At 36.2% G+C, this 20913-nt stretch overlaps 2 protein-coding genes across 3 annotated transcripts; both read left to right on the forward strand.

Annotated features, from left to right (window-relative positions):
- The first annotated feature begins 6036 nt into the window (after positions 1 to 6036).
- LOC123919931 lies at positions 6037 to 7719 on the forward strand. Of its 2 annotated transcripts, XM_045971985.1 has the most exons (3): positions 6037 to 6277; positions 6953 to 6999; positions 7083 to 7719. In XM_045971985.1, the coding sequence occupies exons 1-3, from the start codon at positions 6067 to 6069 to the stop codon at positions 7464 to 7466; spliced, it is 642 nt and encodes a 213-aa protein (XP_045827941.1). In that variant the 5' UTR covers positions 6037 to 6066; the 3' UTR covers positions 7467 to 7719. The 2 variants fall into 2 exon arrangements, with proteins under 2 accessions (XP_045827941.1, XP_045827940.1); XM_045971984.1 differs by lacking the exon at positions 6037 to 6277 and having other exon boundaries at positions 6408 to 6999.
- Positions 7720 to 8349: 630 nt separating this feature from the next.
- LOC123919932 (exosome complex component RRP41-like) lies at positions 8350 to 12013 on the forward strand. The gene is made up of 7 exons (XM_045971986.1): positions 8350 to 8555; positions 9263 to 9341; positions 9463 to 9565; positions 9661 to 9781; positions 10580 to 10668; positions 11025 to 11174; positions 11687 to 12013. Exons 1-7 carry the CDS (start codon positions 8423 to 8425, stop codon positions 11792 to 11794), a joined length of 783 nt encoding a protein of 260 aa, XP_045827942.1. The 5' UTR covers positions 8350 to 8422; the 3' UTR covers positions 11795 to 12013.
- The last annotated feature ends 8900 nt before the right edge of the window (positions 12014 to 20913 follow it).

Below are 20913 nucleotides of genomic sequence, written 5' to 3' on the forward strand. Positions count from 1 at the left end.
TGATGCACAAGCTGATGAAGTCAGGGGGAGTTTGCTACTGAATGGATGCTGCCCTGATTGGACGAACATGTGCTAGAAGATGTACTCCCATATGTCACAACACCTTTGATGACATATGACATATGATATAATTTTTGCTCTGATACCACGTTTTATTTTGCTCGAGGCAAATTGATGATAACTCCGCTGCTGCTGCCTCTGATGCATATATTTTTCACCTATGTGAAATTTTGATTAAATGATGCTCTAACATTCCTTCTTTTGTGTGACCATGGTGATTTGAAGGATTGCGCTTTTTTATCTCTCAAGGGTAATGGCCTGAAATTGTTTTAGCCAAAAATTGCCAAAGGGGGAGATTGTTGGATATTTGAATTGGCTTAATTTTGCTAAAACAAATATACTAACAAGATGTTGGAAAACATGTTACAACATCCTTTTTATTCAAGGAAATCTCGCGCATTTATGAGAGCATCTGCTATTTATGGAAATCCACTTAAAGAGCACGCTCAATGGAGATTTGATCTGATCAGGAGCTTTAAGGATAAGACAAACTTAATGGAATAGCTGGATGACTTATCCTATCACATAAAGTCCTTTAAACACTTTTGGAAAGTCTTGATATATCCTTAATGAAGATTGAAAAAGTATCAGATCATCCTTTATGATTCTCAAGGAGCGTCTGAGCATTTGTGAAGAAAGAGGAGCGTGCCTAATCATTATATATACGAAGACCAAGCTCAAGAATAGATATCTCATTGAAAAATATTAGTTCACATATTGAGTCTTTGTTGAGTCTTTTATTATTTGATTGTAATTCTTGCTTGTGGATTCTATAACACAAGTTAAGAAGTGAGTTTGTTATTTTAAGGTTACTCCTAAGCTTTGAAGTACGGAGTTTACCGTGTGTGATTCACTTGAAGCTTTTAAGCAAAAGTGAAGTGTTGTCTTGACAAGTTGTCGCCACATCATTCCCAACATTGTATAATCAACACAGGTTGTGTTGTGTGAGTGGAAGTGAGATGGGATCTCATGTCTAGGAGTTCCTAGGCAGAAGTTGCATGAGTAGTGTCGAGGTTATAAGGCGTAAACCAAGGGTTTGCTGGAGGTCTTAGTGTAAGGCGTAAATCCTAGGGTTTGCTGGAGGTCTTAGTAACTAGAGCTATTAGTGGATTTCCTTCCTGGATTGGTATCCCCCAGAGTAGGCAGTTGGCTGAACTGGGTTAACAATTACTTGTGTCATTTATTTATTTTCTGTCAGTTTTTATATGTTATATAAGATGTGCCAACAATAGAAACAACATTAATCATAAAGTAGTTGTTGGGACATCTTAGGCAACATCATTCTAGTGATACCAGAATTTCAGAAACTATTACATGTCGAAATCATTTACAAACTCAACCACTAGGTCATTTTAATCTTTGCATCAAATTTAATCCTTAATTAGATTGTCTCTTTTTAATGTTATATATAATAATTATTGTTGAGAATTCGTCTTAAAATCACACCAATAAAAGAACTTGATGTGTGGAGCAATAGAACGGCAACCAAATAATTAAGCGGAATAAGCAATAATAATAATAACCGATAAAAGATAAAGGAGAAGAAAGAACACAATATTTGTTTACCCAGTTCGGTCCAATAATGACCTAGTCTGGGGGAGAGAGCAGCCCCTCCGTTCCACTATATCAAACAAGTAACTTTACAAAGAGTTCCAATTGAGTTACAAGAATTAATCCTAATTCTACCCAAAAACCCGAATCTCTTCCCGTGGCCAAGAGACTCAATTTGATAAGTGTTTCCCAAGGTGTACCACAAAGATAGTTTGCCCACCCTAGAGTTGTACCAAGAGAAAACTCTTTTTCCTCTCTAAAACCCTAGCCCTTGTGTGGTGGCAAACCCTAATCCTTGTCTCTACATCTCTACTCTCTTGAGTTGCTCTCTTTCTCTCTCAATTTTTCTATGAATAAAGTGATCCCTATTTATAGAAAAATATATGCCAAAAAATTAGTAACAAATCTGTTTTAAAATAAAACAAATCCAAGTCAGAATATCTTCCAAGAAAATATATTTTTTTTTCCCAAAAAATCTTCAAAACATCAAAGATGCAAAAAGATTCAACAAAGATTTTTCCAACTTCTTGTAACTGAGATTTCAAGGCATATCCAACAATTCTCCACCTTGCCTTTAAATCGATGGTGATCCCATCAACCACCGTGCTGCTCTCTCCATCTTGAATCTTCTATTCAAGATCACCGGATTGTACCTCCTTCTTCATCCTCGGAATGCCTTCCGCTCTCATGAAGATCTTGCATCCCACTACCATAGGATTTTAGGTAGCCCCACAAGATTCACCGCACCCTCTTCAGACTCCGAACTGGTCAAGTTCGTACCTCCCTGAAGAAACGCTTGTTCCCAACTATCATCGGAATTTTAGATAGCTCAACAAGCTCCACCATCCCTCTTCAGCCCCCGGATTGTGCCTTTTCCGTCCTCCTGAAGAATCGCTTGCCTCCGACTATCCATGGGATTTTGCGATAGCCCTACAAGCCTTCACCACTCTTCGACCCCGGAATGCCTTCCGTACTCTCGAAGTTTTGCTTGGCTCCAAACCAACCTTGGAATTTTAGGCGGTTCCACAAGCTGCAACATCAAACTCTCCTTGTATCCAACTACCTCCAGCAGTCTCATAAGTTACCAAGTCTGATCACCTGTTGCTTTCAATTGCCTCCCTGAAGATCCTCTCAAGGTCTTGCACTTCTTCAGCCACAATTGAAACATAATCCACAAGGTCTCCATGGTCATCCCCTTTGGTTCAACAATACCACTATTCTCCCTATCTCCGATTAGATAGCCAAGAGCTAATGTTGACTGTCTACCACTATTGGAAGACTCTAACTCAAACCGAGTTTCCACCAAAGTATACCCACCATGATCTCCACCTTGTAACACGCAAGACCTCTTCAACTCCTCTGAAACATACTTCAAGCTATTGTTAGTCTCCAACAATTCCAGTTCAGTTCAACACCTAGTAAACCTTGTTCACTAGTCCAACTAAACTCATGTCACTAACAGGTCCACCCGAAGTCCCACAACTCAACCACATTATGAGAATCACCACTAGTTATAGATGCATGACCAACTATCTTTGCATCTAAGTTCAGAAATATACCTCACATCGTGTAAAGAAACTCACGATTGTCAAACTTCGTAAGACAAACTGAACCCATACCTTGAACCTTCAAGCTTTCCATTTTCAAGATGAACAACTCCACCTTCAACCAGCTCTAGAGTCTCAAAGTATTCCTTCTTTGACCACATGTGATAGGAGTATCCAACGTCCATGACTCAACACTCCACTGAATCTCAACTTCCACTAGAACCTCCGCATAATAAAGTAAAGTTGTTGTTTCAGAAGTAACCCGAGTATTATTACCACCGCCTCTCCAGGCCGACCTTCTTCGCAATCTCCATTAACTCTTTATCTTCGAGGCACCGGATAACAACACTCCATGTTTTACCCATCATCCCGAACATTAAAATTGCTTCCATCTTCACTTTCAACAATTCCAAACTGTTTTCGGAAAGTCCCTCAATATCCGACTTAAAACCCATGGTGCTCACTTCAAATTGTTCCGATTGCCCCACGGTGGGCGCCATAGGATTAATTCTTGTAACTCAACAATACTCTCCTTCTCTTTCTCTCTCTCTCTCTCTGGCATATATTTTTCTATAAATAGGGATCACTTTATTCATAGAAAAATTGAGAGAGAAAGAGAGCAACTCAAGAGAGTAGAGATGTAGAGACAAGGATTAGGGTTTGCCACCACACAAGGGCTAGGGTTTTAGAGAGGAAAAAGAGTTTTCTCTTGGTACAACTCTAGGGTGGGCAAACTATCTTTGTGGTACACCTTGGGAAACACTTATCAAATTGAGTCTCTTGGCCACGGGAAGAGATTCGGGTTTTTGGGTAGAATTAGGATTAATTCTTGTAACTCAATTGGAACTCTTTGTAAAGTTACTTGTTTGATATAGTGGAACGGAGGGGCTGCTCTCTCCCCCAGACTAGGTCATTATTGGACCGAACTGGGTAAACAAATATTGTGTTCTTTCTTCTCCTTTATCTTTTATCGGTTATTATTATTATTGCTTATTCCGCTTAATTATTTGGTTACCGTTCTATTGCTCCACACATCAAGTTCTTTTATTGGTGTGATTTTAAGACGAATTCTCAACAATACTCTCCTTCTCTTTCTCTCTCTCTCTCTCTCTCTCTCTCAATTTTTCTATGAATAAAGCACTCCCTATTTATAGAAAAATAATATGCCAAAAAATTAGTAACAAATCTGTTTTAAAATAAAACAAATCAAAGTCAGAGTGTCTTCCAAAAAAATATATTTTTTCCCAAAAAATCTTCAAAACATCAAAGATGCAAAAAGATTCAACAAAAATTTTTCTAACTTCTTGTAACTGAGATTTCAAGGCATATCCAACAATTATTTTTGATGTGTTTCTTATGTATTTATAATTTAATTAGATGACAATTTTTTTTTGTATTTTCTTATTAGGGGTCCATTTTGAATACTTAACCGAGTCTCGAAATTGTCGGAGCTGACCCTGTTAATATATGAATGAACACTTGACATAAAGAGAGTGAAATGTTGAAACACCCTTGAATGGGTGTTATAAATTTTTGGAATATGTTATATGAATTTTAGTAAAAAAAAGGGATAAAATTTGAAAACCAAAAATTAGAGTTTAATTTTATTAGTTTAAAATAAGTGATAATTCAAATCATGTAACACCTTTCATACTTGAAAGAGAAAATAATTAGAGTTGTTTATTATCAGTTATAATAGAAAATCTATTAATAGAAATCTATTTTAAACTTTTTATATTGACGCACTATTTTAAACTTATTAACATATGCAAAATTGCAGATTAGAAAAACCATTTTTTAAAAAAGAAAAAGCCTCAGTATAAAAAAATGATCATTTACCCCCCTGCAAAATAAGCGAATTTTCGTTTACCCCCCTGTGCAGATTTTTTTTCTGTTTACCCCCCCTGCAAAACATAGATTCCCTCATTTTGCCCCCCGGGTGTACAGCAGGACATGTGACTGTGCACATATGCTGACGTGGCTTGTACGCGTGGAAAAAAATTATTTATATTTTTTTTAAAAATTCCACATAAGATAATATATTATTTTTTTAAAAAAAAAATCCTAAAATAAAAAAATAAAAAAAACGAATTTTTTTATTTTGCATCAAAAATAAAGATTTACTCCAAGATTTACTCCCAAATAAAATTTATTTTTAAAATAAAAATTTTAAAGATTTATTTTCAAATCTTTTTTAATTAAAAAAAATAGAATCTTTATTTGCCCTAGAAATAGAAAAAGTACCGTAAAAACAATAGGAAAAGAAGTTTCAGTTTTCATCTTCTACCAAAACTATTTGCCCTAGAACTAGAAATAACGAAGTAGAAGAGGACTCCGGCGATTGAAGAAGACGACGACGAATACGATCACAACGGTGGAAGCATACGATTTTCGGCGAAGCCTGAACCATGAAGAAGAAGACCAAAACGAAGACGACCAAAAAGAAAGAAGCTCCTTCTTTTAGCGATTCCGATTCTGTGAGGTTAGTTGATTTTTTTTTCTTCGAAATCTTAACCCTTCGTTTACTGACATTCAAATTTTGTTGTGATATGTGTGTTTTTTATCCGATATGTTAATGGGTTTTTTTCTTATTGTATGTTTTTGTTTGTATGTGTGAGGTTTAAAAAGGTGTTAATGATACATGTCTAACAAAAAAATTGTTTTTTTTTTCACAGAAAAAATGGTGTGTTTACTGTTGTTTTTCATCATGGAGGTGAATTTATAAGGGATAACAATGTTGTGTACAGAGGTGGGGTTGAAAATATAGTGTCTGGTCTTGAGATAAATGAATGGGGTATGGTTCAAATTATGAACTTGTTAACCAGTTGGGGTTATGAAAAATCAAGTGTTAGGGTTTGTTGGGTTGTATTTGGTTTTTTTGCAGGGATTGATAGCTGTGTTTCAAGAAATGTTTGATAGTATTGAGCACAGATTATGTCTCAGGCACCTATATGCAAACTTTAAGAAGAAATTTGGAGGAGGAACTCATATTAGAGATTTGATGATGGGAGCTGCTAAGGCAACTTACTATCAAGGCTGGTTGCAGAAGATGAATGAACTTAAGGCTCTTGATAAGAAAGCTTGGGACTGGTTAATGGCAGTTCCCACAAAAAATTGGTGTAAGCATGCATTTTCTTATTATTCAAAATGTGATGTTTTGATGAACAACATATCTGAGTCATTTAATGCCACTATCTTAGTTGCTAGGGATAAGCCTATATTGACCATGTGTGAATGGATTAAAACTTACCTTATGAATAGGATGGCAACCTCTACCACCAAGTTAGAGAAATGGCAACATAGAATCATGCCCATGCCTATGAGAAGGTTAGATAAAGAGGTCTATATGAGTGGTCAATGGATTACAACTTGGTCCATAGATGAAGAATTTCAAGTTGCACATCAATTTAATGGTCAACAGTTTAAAGTTGATATTGCCAAAAAAACTTGTAGTTGTAATTTTTGGGAATTGATTGGGATTCCATGTAGACATGCTGTTGCTGCACTAGGTTATAGGAAACAAAACCCTTCAGACTTTGTAGATCACTATTATACAAAGGAAAAATATGCACTTTGTTATGGTTTTGGTGTGAGTACTATAAATGGTATGGACATGTGGCCTGAACCTGAAAATGCTGAAGAGCGACCAGAAATTTTGCCACCTATTTACAAAACTGGTCCAGGTAGGCCAAAGAAGGTGAGAATTAGAGAATTTGATGAGGATGGTGTTAGGAAGAGGAAAAGAGGTGTAAAATATAGATGTACCACATGTAATAGTTTTAAGCACAATGCAGCAACATGTAAAAGCAAGACTCAAGACCCAGAAGCAATGAACAGAAAGGTAAATAAACTTACTTTTCCACTTTCCACTTTCATGTTTTAATCTTTTTCACTTTCCACTCTCATTAAACATCTTTACTGTAGAGAAAACAACCAAGAGGCAAAGATAATACAAACAGTGAATCCAAGCAAGACAATGCAAACACTGAAATTGTTGAACCAATTGCAACCACTGAAGTTGTGATTGATGCTAGTCAGAGTCAAGTTGAAGCTGTCATTGATGCTAGTCAGAGTTTTTTTGATGAAATACCTGATGAAGTTATGGCAACAGTTCCTGAAATCAATCATGATGATATTCCAAAGAAGGCCAAAGCTGTGAAGGACAATGCAGTAAAGGATAAGCCAGTCAAGGACAAGGCCAAAACTGTCAAGAAAAAAACTACAATGGTTGAACCTGAGAAAAGAAGACAAAGTGAAAGGCAGAAGGCTAATTGGGTTAAAAAACCAACTATAGGTCCTGGGAAATGAATCAAAGCTTGAAACCTGTTTTAGAGCTATGAAGTCTTGGAACAAAATTTCAAAGTAGTTATGATGTTAATTAGTAATGACTTATGTTTTTCATTATGTAATCAGTGATGCACTTTATGTGCCATTTTGGAATGACTGATGCACCTCTTTTGAAATCATGTAATGAATTTTGCACTATATATGCTCTTTTTGGAATCATGTAATGATATTATGCACTATATTATGAAATTCTTATGTGCTATTTTGCACTAAATCTGCAGCAAATTTTTTTTGTAACGAAGTTATTCACTTTAAGTTTCAATTCTTATGTGATATTTAATTATGCAGCAACCTTAGCTTGCACTATATCAGCAACACTAAATTATGCAGAAAAAAGTAAAGTTTTGTTTTTAAAAAAATAAAGATTCTATTTTTTTTAATTAAAAAAGATTTGAAAATAAATCTTTAAAATTTTTATTTTAAAAATAAATTTTATTTGGGAGTAAATCTTGGAGTAAATCTTTATTTTTGATGCAAAATAAAAAAATTCGTTTTTTTTTTTTTTTTTTTATTTTAGGATTTTTTTTTTTTAAAAAAATAATATATTATCTTATGTGGAATTTTTAAAAAAAATATAAATAATTTTTTTCCACGCGTACAAGCCACGTCAGCATATGTGCACAGTCACATGTCCTGCTGTACACCCGGGGGGCAAAATGAGGGAATCTATGTTTTGCAGGGGGGTAAACAGAAAAAAAATCTGCACAGGGGGTAAACGAAAATTCGCTTATTTTGCAGGGGGGTAAATGATCATTTACCCTAAAAAAAAAAAGCCCGTAGGGTGGCTTATAAGATAAAACGGGTGTGAAGAGTAACTCGAAGTTGGTTATAGAATCGAGATAGGCCCAGCCCATAGTAAAGGCCCGGTTCACGCACGTTATAGCATACAGCGGTGGAAACCGCCGTTACGATTAGGAATGGCCGGTAAAAGTGGAATGACTCCGGCGACATACACGCCGTCTCCGACAACCGGTAAAAAGAAACCAGCAATTATCAAAGAAGATTGGACCCGACCTGACGGTCGTGGCTTCCACCAGTGTAGACCCGCCTGTAAGCTCCATCAATCTCAATAATTACTTTGTTTCTTTCATTTCAATGCAAATTAATAAATACCTTAATATTTTTATTATTACTCTTTGGTATAAGGTTTTTATATGTATGATTAATTTAAAAGTTTAGTTATTTCTGAAACAGGAACAAATATACTGAATTTTAATATGTATATGTATATGAGTTCATGAAATATTACATAACTTTGATGTTAGTGTTGGTTGCACTAGTTTAGGGCAATGTAGACTTATGAAGCACGGACACTCCTTGGATTAGGTGTGTCCCGGTGTCGGACACGTCTTACATTAAATTATGTCATTTTCTCAAATTATGATTGGTGTCAACATGTTCTGTGTCATGTTCGGTGTCAGAGTATGTATTCGTGCTTCATAGGTACCAACACTTTATATTGAAGACGCGTACACCGTCTCAGTAGTTACATTCAATCAATCATGCTATTGCTAACAAGTGTCCCATGTTAAAGGAATCAATAATAAGAAATTTATTCTTGAAAATACAAGTCAAACACATGTAAAAATAATAAATATACAACTTTTTATGCAAAAGTTACCACTTTTAGTTACTTAAACAATGACCTAAGGGAACTTGTTTGCATTTTCCTTTCTAGGGTTAAATTATTGTCAGTGTTGTGTCCGGTGTCAGTCTCAGACTCAGTGCTTCGTAGGTTTATAGTTTTATGCTTGCAGTTTTCAGGACTGGTGCTGTGAATGCTGCATCAGGATCAGCTTATGCTGAGTTTGGAAATACCAAGGTCATTGTATCTGTGTGAGTGCTTTCTTTTATCTCACAAATGTGTAATTTAATATTTCAATCAGCATTATGAGGTGTGTTTCTCATTTTTTTTGGTTATGTTCTCTGCCTGATGTTTTTGTTTATTACATATAAGATTTGGGCCACGAGAGAGCAAGAAGGCAATGCTTTACAGTGATACGGGGCGACTAAATTGCAATGTCAGCTATACAACGTTTTCAACTCCGGTTCGTGGACAGGTATATAAAATGTTGTAGTTTTTGCTTTCTTTGACTCTTTCCCATATCTTGGTTATTTTAAGTAGCATTTAATATGTTGTATCTCACAAAGTTAGGGTTCAGACCACAAAGAGTACAGTTCGATGCTTCAGAAAGCTTTGGAGGGTGCAATAATATTGGAAAGTTTCCCCAAGACCACTGTGGATGTGTTTGCATTGGTGCTGGAATCTAGTGGCAGTAAGCTTACAAATTCGTGTTGATTTTCTCTTTAATTCATAGTGATTTTGTTTTTGATGGATAGGTTAGAAATATAAGAATAAAAATGTTATGTATATTGATTACGAAATCACAATAGAAATGTAAGTCTAATTTTATTGTTATTCTTGTGTACCACCATGCTTTTATCTGGTAATTGATATGCTTCAACCATGTTTGTTCCCTTGCGTTAATGCGAAGAAACATATTGATGTTCGCTTTAACATATTTTCATTTAGTTAATTAATCATGAGGTGTGATTCTGTTTGCAACCTAAGCTACATATGGATGAACTCACCTAGAATGAAATGAAGGGGTTTGAATCTAACTGGTAGCCTTGGTGAAGATTATTCCTAGACTTGTTGTTGTGGGTAGAGCTCGTAGGAGACATGAAAAAGTAGTTTTTATTAGTTGAATTACTATTACTATTATAGGCATTGGAAAGGGATATCAACCAGGACTTCTATTTTGTGAGAATTAGTTATATCAATTATATTCTAACTGTAGATTTTTATGGACACCTTTACCATATATATTAGGGTAGGGATATGATCTTGTGTGGTATTCCAGTTCTTAGTCAACTTGTGTGAGGTGCATCGTGCAAAGAGATTGCTTTGGGTTTTAATAATTTTAAAAACTAAGCAATAGTGAATGATCCTATTTTAAATTTTTGGAGGTCAGAATTGCAATTTAATCAAAATAATTAAGCAAAATACAGTATGTTCTATTTGATTTTCTGCGAAGTTTCTAGCTGTAATAATATTATTTAACTGGTGGCAGGTGATCTCCCAGTTGTCATATCAGTTGCTAGTCTTGCCTTGGCAGATGCTGGAATACTGATGTATGACCTTGTTACCTCAGTTTCTGTGGTATGACTTTTACTCTCAATTGGAGTTCCCTATAATTTGTGCTTGTTTTGTAGGGTGCTTGAACTGCCTCCGATTTTTAACTTTTCTTGAAATTTGTATTTACTATAATATCATCTTCTACTTTCTGTTTTTCTTCCAATTTCTGACTTTGCACCAGCACCACACACTTCATGCATCTCTAGGCACCTCTTCACAAAATCATCATCACAAAATGAGATCATGAGGAAGGCCATTGAGATTTTACTTTATATGACCCTGCTGTGAATTATTTCTTAGCGACATGTTTATTTTGCTGCTAAAAGTCCAATTTAGCTCATGTTTATCATATGAAATGTATTTTTTTTTAATGGTTTCAGTCATGTCTCGGTAAGAACCTCATCATTGATCCTATTTCGGAGGAGGAAAACTGCCAAGATGGAAGCTTAATGATCACATGCATGCCTTCTCGCTATGAAGTTACCCAATTGACAGTTACTGGTGAATGGTCCGCCCCAAAGATTAGTGAGGTCTGTCTGTCCTGAATCTTTTTAATATTTTATTTATTTTTGGTGATGCCTATTTGAAGTTGAGTTTACGTCAGGATACTTTTGCAATATACTGATTGAAAAAAAACAACATTTAGTCGATCATATGAGGTTTTGTGCTCTGTGGATTGCATGGTTGCATTGCTAAGATCATCTAAATAGTTTTATATCTTTTGTACTTGAAACAGAATTATCTAGCAAGGTTTTATATTACAGCTGCAATTGCATCGTGATCCTTAACATTGCAGAGAATCACGGCTAATGTGATCGCAATCGCAGTCATAGTAGCACCAAAATCTATGATGTTGCATACATTTTTTCTCTAAAACCTTGGCATCTATTTGTAAAATGCTAAATTCTTATTAGATCACATTAAAATAACGTAAATTGAGACAAATCTTATCATATATTTTGATCTCAATGTGTCATATGTAAACAATACAACAAATAGAGATGGAGTGGGCTCTCATTGGCATTTGGTTTTCTTCATACAGGGGATGCAGCTGTGCTTGGATGCTTGTAAAAAGCTTGCAAAGATTATGAGGTCGTGTTTGAAAGAATCCGCTTCTGATGCACAGGGATTGGAGAATGAGAGTTCTTAGCTATACACACAAGATGTGCTTTTCAATTGCTTTGTTTTTTCTTTTTTCTCTTCTACCTCAACATTGGGAGAGAATATTTTGTTCGGAGGGATGTAGGGAAAGATGCCTTTTATGTCCTGCAAATTTTGGCTTATGAGCTTGTCAAAGATAATGTGAAAAATTAATTATTCCTATAGCAACAGAGTTTGCAAATGCATGCCACATATGGAATTTGGTTAAGCAAAAGGTTTATAGGCTAGACTTATATCTAATCTGCTTGCTTAACCTTTGGATTTTGTTAGCAGAAATTGACAAATTATTATTAACCTGAATGGAAAGTATGGTTCTACAATTTCTTAAAGGCATGTTTTAAAGTTGTATTGGATGAAATGAGATTGAGAGTAACTCTATTTGGATGCACCTAGTTTGAAATTTGCATTATAAATAGTCACAATACTTAGTTTTCAGATTAGGACTTAATGCAACTGAAATTTAAACAACTATACATATTATATATCTCATTTAGGACCATGACCAGTTCTCCATTTCTGTATCCAGCCAACCAACTTATTTGGTTGGACTTGAACACACCTATATGCCCATCTATCGCCTGCTTATCTACCTCTGCCTCATCCATATTCAGATATTCTTGCTATTAAACTAACAACCTTTATTCCTTATAATTGCTCTTATTCTATATTACCTCATTCTCTAAATATAAGACATTTTTAATTTATTTATTTATTTATTTATACTATCTTTTTCACAAAATTTAACATCATTAATTATTTCTTTAAAGTACTCTTAATTATTTTTTATATCATTTTTTGTAAGTAATATTAAATACTAGGAAGTTAAATTACTACTCTTTCGTTAGGGTAAGCTTGAAAAAATATTACAAATATTTATTAATTATTTCTTTACTATAATACTTTCAATTATTTTTTTACATATTTTTTAAGTAATTTTAAATACTAGGAAGTTAAGGGTGAACTTGAAAAACAACACAAATATTTAACTTAGGAATGAAGGTAGCATATCTTTTACAAGTAAAAGGAATGTTGAGTTGCTCACAATCAAGTATTTTGATGATGTGGCACTCTATAAGAAAAGTTTACAATCTCTATTAAAAAACATTTTCATCATTTCCTTTAATTAAATCATTTTAATTTTAATTATCTTTAATTAAATCATTTTAATTTTAATTATCAATATATCAAATTATCACTATATAACCTTTTCATCATCTCCTTTAATTAAATCATTTTAATTTTAATTATCTTTAATTAAATCATTTTTATTTTAATTATCAATATATCAAATTATCACTATATAACTTCTTACAAGGGACCAACTAACTAAAATGAAAAATTATTAAATTAAAATGGACCAACTAATATATAAGATTTATATAACCACAAAATATTCATGACTATTGGAATTCTTTCAATACTAATAAAAAAAGGAATCATTATATTTCAAGCAAGTGACTCACTTTGATATTCCAAACCTCTTTGATCAATCCCTTAAAGAACTGAATTTAATAATAAAAAAACTGTGTGTCTCTCTTGCTTGAAATATATTCTTTCAATAGTAAATGAATTAAAAATGGATCATTCTTCATTACTTATATTGTTTAGAAGGGATTGCTTGAAACCAAAGTGATCATACTTCTACTTAGCCTAATGAATTAAAAGGGATCATACTTCTAATTTTATGACTCTACTTAGACATATAAGTTATTGTGATGATGTGACACTCTATAAGAAAAGTCTACGATCTTTATTAAAACCTTTTCATATTTCATATAATAGAGTTACTCTAATAATAAATAATAAACAATAATAATATATTAAAAAAAACTAACACAATTTATTGTTGTTGAATTAAGACAAAAATGAATTGCAAGTAATGAAAGGTGGAATGATGCATCATGTTATTGTTTTAATTGCATTGCAATATCTTATTAAAATATATATTGTATGTTACAATTTCCTATTAATGCAATTGAAAACAAAGAATTCTTGGAGACACTAATATTGAATATGTAAATTTAGCTAATTATCAAACACAAGCTATATATAAAGTTAACCCAAAAGCTAATTATCACCACCACCATACCAGGAAGTCTACCTTCTATGTTTTAACAAAATTTTAATTTATCTATCTCATGACAAAAACTCTATGGTTTCTTTGTCTAACATCTCCATGAGAAAAAGTTATGCATCTTCACCTTCCATATCTTAAAGTTACACATTATAGTGTCTTGAATTGATTTAAAAGCTATTGTGTGCATATATATAGTTACATCATAAGTATATTGGTTTTTGTCCTTGGTATGTGATGGTGTCTAACCTCTTAGAATATCAGGTATTTCTACATGTGATTGATTAAGAAATTGATATACATATATGTGATAGTTGCCTATTAATATGTTTGTAAATTGAAAATTTTCTATTACTCTGAGTTTAGAACATCTCTAATCATTTTTTTATTTCTTTTTTAGGTTGGATATTTTTTTAAATATCAACCGGTGTTTTGTTCGATGATTAATTAAACTTTGAGTTGAATCGATTAATATGAATATGACTATTTTTTCATGTGAAGGAGGAGAACAGGATAAAACATACTTATATTTTTGCTTACGAACATCTTTGCTCCTTATAAAGCCTATGAAATGACACCTCATGTAAGGATGTGTATTTAACTCTAATGGCAGTTTGTAAACCATCATTTTTTTTTATTGATATAATGTTTGTAATTAGACAACTTTTCTTTTTCATTTATTATTTTATTAGTCTAATGTTTTAGCTTATTTGTTTCTTATTTTCTTTTTCATTTATTATTTTATATAAGGTAAAAGATTTGTATAAAAAATTGTTGATTAATGGAAATATAATTAATTATTTTCATGTGAATAAGTTGAAGAGGATAAAAGAGACTTCTATTTATTGATTTTGAAGTGCCTTAAAATTTATATAGATCGAGGGTATATTGATGTTGGAGGAATTCAATTAAAAGAGGACAATCCAAATAATTTAGAAATATAAATATGTGTCTCATTTTTTTTTGACACATTTTGACACATATTTTGTCAATATGTGTCTCATTTTTAAATACTATATTGTCTACAATGTGTATGTGATCTACTTGATCTCGATCAAGAGAAATATAGAAACAAAAACAAAGTAGAAATTAAAATAAGTTTTTTTTTTTTGTAGTTGACACTCAAGTCTTGCGGTTCTTATAATTGTAATACATGCAAAAAGTTATATTGATTCAAATTGACTTAGAGGTTGTCCAAATATATAATCTTCATGCATTTATCGTATAACACTTGCCTAAATCTGGATGGTTCAATATGAGTATTGTTCTGGTAAAAAACAAGGGGGTTTGTATTATTGATTAAATGGTGTGATTACACTCAGTTCAATCCCAACGACCCTGGGAGTTTTTATAAGTCAGAATTCGATCCTCTTTACAGATGAAAATATCAAACTATTTATAGACCATTAAAGCCTTCTTCTCCAAGCTAGGGTTCCTACAAATCCGGTCTTCAGCGCCTTTTCCGGTGATGCAGCGTGAAAGTAGGAATAAAACCTTGGTCTCCAAGCCATGGCGGTTTCAAGGAGTTGGTTTCTTCGTTCCCAAGTTAATCGCTAAGACAGGGAAGGATGAAGATATTTTATTGTCATATGCAAATCCGTCTTATGGGCGTTATCCGTCATTACCCACCTCGCCAAGGCCTTGTATCGCCAAATGGGCGTTTGGAATTTAATTGTTTTGGGCCTGTTTCCTTTCTCATATTAATTGGGCTAGTTTGATTTTGCCTTTAGGCCCATTGCCCAGTCCACAGCCCCCCAAGCATGAAATCCGTAGGAATGAAATGCTTAAGTACAATTCGAATTTCCCTCCAAAATTCTTGGCGCGCGATATACCGCGTTTCTCTCCCACTCTCTGGTGCACGTTCTTACATTCATGAGCAACTCTCATTAACCGTTTCCCCACCTGCTGCTGCCACGATGAGACTCTCCGTCTATAAAAGTGGTACTTTGATGAAATAATCAGTTCATCCCTTCTTACCTGCAAAATTCTAAGCTTTCCTTTCAGAGTTATGTCTCCCAAAAATCCTTCTTTCGAATGTGGTCAATCCCCGGCTTCCCCTGTCATTAAGCGGCTCCGGCGTATGTTGGCCTTAAGCACGGAGGACTTGATGGATGATTTTGGCGAATTCTCAGAGTTCGTCAAAGAGCTGAACGATTATTGCTGGAGGCTGACCAAGGAAGAGAAGCGTTTTCTTGACAGTGTGCTGCGTCTAGAGAAAGAGTTGAAGGATAGTGCATCCTTTGTGATTGCTGTGGAGAATGTCAAAGAATGCCATGCCGAAGTTACCGAAGCTGTCGACAGCCAGATAGAGATCACGAAAGAGACCATGGGTGTGCAGGAGGAAATCTTAGGGATATGCTTCAACGAGGAGCGGAGAGTGGACGATCGTTTGGCGCTGCTGAACAAGGAGATGAAGCCGCTTGTGAAGAGGAAGAGGGCTCTCCAAGGCGAGATTAGGGACGATGTTGCTAAGCTGATTTCAAGGCGCCATTCTTTGATGGACCTTTTAGACAAGCAGAACGAGCTGAGAGAGGATCTGAAGCCCATTGAAGAAAACATGGTGAAGGCGAAGAGGGTGAAACGGGCGCTGGAGGAAATGCACCGTATCGCCGTTGCCGATGCTGGTGAATTGGGGAGTTCTACCATGCCGTGAAGTCTTTTGTTTGCTCATCTTTCCGTTTTGTGCTTTTTTTTTTTTTTCTAGTATTTGTAATTTGCTTCCGGATTTTGGGATCTTTGTTATTTTTATTCTGCTTCTTTGCTTCCGTTGTATTTCCTTTTAAGTAATTTGAATTTCAATCTTTCCTTTTCCGTTATACGCTGCTTTCTATTTCTGCTAGTATCGCCCTCCTCTAAAATCCCCATTAACTTAAATGGGTCAAACATTGACTCCTTGGAAAGATAAAAATAACGGTTCTCAAGACAGTCAAACCAAAGTAGTTGCGACCGTCCAAGCATTAATTACGACCGTTAATAACGATGTTAGGGTTGGGCAAGATTGGCTATAAATATCAACTGTTATTCTCATATTTCATCAACTTGTTTTGAATCTTTATTATGGAAAATAACAATGCGAAAAAACCTGTTGCCAGAAGCACCCCGCCTCAGCGAAGGAAGAAAAGGGTAGAGGTGTCTACCTCCAACTCCACTCGCTCCCGAAGGTCTAAGGATGTCAAAAAGGTGGAGGTTATCGTCCTTTCCTCGGATACCTCCGATTCTGGTAGTGGCGATGAGGATTACGTTTCGTTTCTGGAGACCTACGTTCCTCCTGAGCTTCGTGCTTCTTCGTCCAGTGAAGAAGAGGGGTCTCGGGTCACCGTGGAATCCAAGATGACTTTCCCTGAGCCTGCGCCAAAGGATTCCGAGTCCGAGTGATAGGACTTTCAAGATTAGTTTTTCTTTGTAATTTTGCTTTCTGTCATTGTACCTTTATTTTTCAAAATTAATAAAGATTTTTGGTCTAGGGCTGAATTTATTGTTCTTGTGTTTTGCTTTCTCCTTAATCTTGAATTTTTTCTCTTTTTGGGCGTTTTTCCTGTTAATTTATGTTATGCTCAAAAAAGGCGAGGCTCGTACTTTTGGCGTGGTCATTCCAGAGGCGCATTGTGCTTCGAGGCGACTTCATGTTCGCCTTTTAGGGTGATAACTATTTGACGATAAATCTTCCAAAACTTATTCTCGGGATACACGCTTTTTGACACGTATTTAATCCGACGGCGCACTTGGTACTTCTTACTTCGACTTCTGGACTTCAACCAATCGAAAAGGTTTCCCTCTTTATAAGTAGTATCTCCGTTTCTTCTTTCCCTTTACTTATTTCTTCTCGCGAATCAGTATTCTCTTTCGCATATCCTTCTTCGATCCAGCAAGCCTTTGTTCAACGATTAGGACGCTTCCAGTTTATTTCTCCAAGCTTTGTCAATTCCTTTGAGGTATTCTTTCTTTTATACCTTACTCCTTTTTGCCGATTTGGTCTGTCTTGAGTAGGAACCCTAGTTTTCTGATTAGGTTTGGATAAATGGTTATTTTGAGGGAGTTAGATGATAATGAGGAGAGGGTTCCTATTTCTTCTCCTAGTTATCTCGAATGGGCGCAACAAGTTCGCGCCCACTATACTAGGGCTAACGGCGTCCTTAATAGCCGAGGGTTTTACTCGGAATTATGGGGTTTTGATGTGGGGAGTAGTAGTAGTGATAGTGATAGCAGTAGTGATAGTGGTAATGACAGTGATTGTGTCATAATCTCCCCTTCCTCTTTCACAGGAAAGCGGAAGAATCCTTGTCGAGATCTGGTCGTTGCTGATTATACTCCAGTCACCATGGAAGTTCCTTCGAAGTATACTAGTGTGGAAATGGTGAGGAGCTTTAGGAAAGCCGTCAAACTTTCTGACTCTCGACATGAAGATTCTATTATTACCGAGCCTGTCAGAGAGGATGAGTTTGTATTTTCTAAGAATGACAAACCTCCGCATTATTTCTACCTTTATACTGGCGTGATCCAACCCCTCAATATTTGGCTGCCCTTTACCCCTTTTGAGGCGGAGATGTTGAAGGTTCTTAACGTCGCCCCTACCCAGCTTCATCCCAATAGTTGGGCCTTTGTCAAAGCCTTCGAGGTGATGTGCTTAGGTTTCGAACTGGAGCCCTCAATTGGCGTCTTTTTCTCCTTCTACCACATTAAAAACTTGAAACCCCAAGCTTTAGTCTCCCTTAGTAGTCAACCTAACCGTCGCCTCTTGAGTTTGTACGCTTCCAACTTCAAGAACTTTAAGAACTCTTTCTTCCGGGTTCGCTGTGGCGATCAATTCCCGGATTTGATGTATGATGAAGTAGAAGATCCTTTATTTCCCTTCTGCTGGACCGATAACCCTAGGCTTATCAAGGGGGCCGTCTTTGAGGCCTTGAGTGATTTTGAACAAGATACCGTCAGCTTCCTTGACTCATATGCTCTTATGGATACCGCCGACATTCTTAGGTGTGAGGGTAATAGTGAAGCCCTGACAGAGTATTTACGTAAGTAATGCATCTGGTATTTTTCTACTTCTGTTTCATGTTGATCTCGCCTTATTACTAACTTGTATTTTTGTCGTCTTTTTTTTTTGTAGAGAGAATGAGGACTATCTCAAATGAGGAAAGATTGGCGTTTTTGGCAAAGGCTCGCCAACAGAAGGCCAAACCCGTCGTTGCTGTGGTTGACCCCTTGAAGCAGCTACAAGTGGAGGAAGCTGCTGCCAAAGAAGGGCGAAGCAAGAAGAAGCATGAGGGGCGGATCCGTGTTGAGATCCCGGGAAAAACAGCTGCTGAAGCGGAGAGAACGAGGGTGTTGCTCCTCCTCCTCCCAAAAAACAAAAAATGGAGAAGACTACTCAACAGGCTGGGGGTGCTGACAAGGGCAAAGGTGCGGCTTCCAGCTCTTCTCAGCCTCCTTCTCAAGACGCTGAAGCCGCTGCGCCCCTTTCCTGGAGCTCCTTCGATCCTCTGGAGTTCATTGAGAGAGGAGTAACCATGGTGGGTGACATGACTCGCTTTACTGATACTCCCACTGAAGACTTGAGGAGAAAAGCCCTGGAGTATGAGGTAAAAGGTACTCTTCTCAACTATTTGCTGACGAATCGGCAGGAGCAGGAGGTTCAAGAGGCGAAACGGAAGGTGAAGGTCGTTGATGACCATCTTGCTGATATTGAGAAGAAATATTCCGAGACCAAGACCAAGCTGGAGGAAGATATCAGGAAGCTGAAGGAGAGCCAGGAGGGCGAGGCGGAGAGGTTGAAGAAGGAGTATGAGGATAAGCTGGCGAAGGTTAAGGAAGGTTATGCCGCCTCCGAGACCAAGCTCAAAGAGAATGCTGCTGCTCAAGGTGAGATGATTTCTAAGCTTTCTAAAGAGAAAGATGCAGCGGTGTTCTCCGTGGGGACCTTGGGCGAAGAGAAGGAGAGGTTGGAAACTGACGTGAAGGAGCTTCAACTGTATGCTGCCAACCAGTACGAGGAAGGCTTCGCCTATGCCCTTGAGCAAGTCAAGCTTCTTTTCCCAGACCTCGACGCCAAGCGCCTAGCTGAAGCTGATGCGATGAACCAGATTATTGATGGAAAGCTTGTTCCCTATGTACCTCCTAGTGAATGATATGACCTTGTTTGTAATGATTTTGTTCTCGCCCTTCTGTGGCTGTTTGTAACTATTTTGTATGCCCTCTTGTGGCTTTGAACAATTTGCCCCTTGGCTGAGTCCTTTATAAATTTCCTTGTTCGTCTGATTTCTTCTCTTCATAACTTTATGGATTATTTTTGCATTACGTTGTGAGGTAACGCCTTCTGTTGTTCTCATCTAGGGAACTTTGTTCTTGTACCTGCGACATCTTCGACTTTATAATAATTGTAAATTGATACAAATAACTTTATACCTGTTGTCTTTTGGCGTTGTAATGAATCGCCTGCTTTGGTTGTGTATAAGCTTCTTCTGGCGGTGTTGATAATTTCGCCTTTCTTTGTTGTATCTTTTTCTGACGTACCCAACTCGTAAGACTTACAGGTAACGCCAAGGCCTTGCAACCTTGTTTGATTTTTCTTTTTCTGACGTACCCAACTCGTAAGACTTACAGGTAACGCCAAGGCTTTGCAACCTTGTTTGATTTTTCTTTTTCTGACGTACCCAACTCGTAAGACTTACAGGTAACGCCAAGGCTTTGCAACCTTGTTTGATTTTTCTTTTTCTGACGTACCCAACTCGTAAGACTTACAGGTAACGCCAAGGCCTTGCAACCTTGTTTGATTTTTCTTTTTCTGACGTACCCAACTCGTAAGACTTACAGGTAACGCCAAGGCCTTGCAACCTTGTTTTTGGTTCAGCGCTCACATCTGAGTTGATCTTTAATAAAGATTCAGAGCTCAAGTTTGAGATAACCATTTTTGTTGATTCAGATCCCGTAACTTAATCAGGTTGATGCAAATATTTTGAGATATGCAGGAAGATATAAACTACTAGAATTTTGAAATTCAATGAGCCTCGATAAAAACCCCAGTTAAAACAGGGGAAAAG

This window comes from Trifolium pratense, linkage group LG4 (assembly GCF_020283565.1).
Source record: "Trifolium pratense cultivar HEN17-A07 linkage group LG4, ARS_RC_1.1, whole genome shotgun sequence".
Classification (NCBI taxonomy): Eukaryota; Viridiplantae; Streptophyta; class Magnoliopsida; order Fabales; family Fabaceae; genus Trifolium; species Trifolium pratense.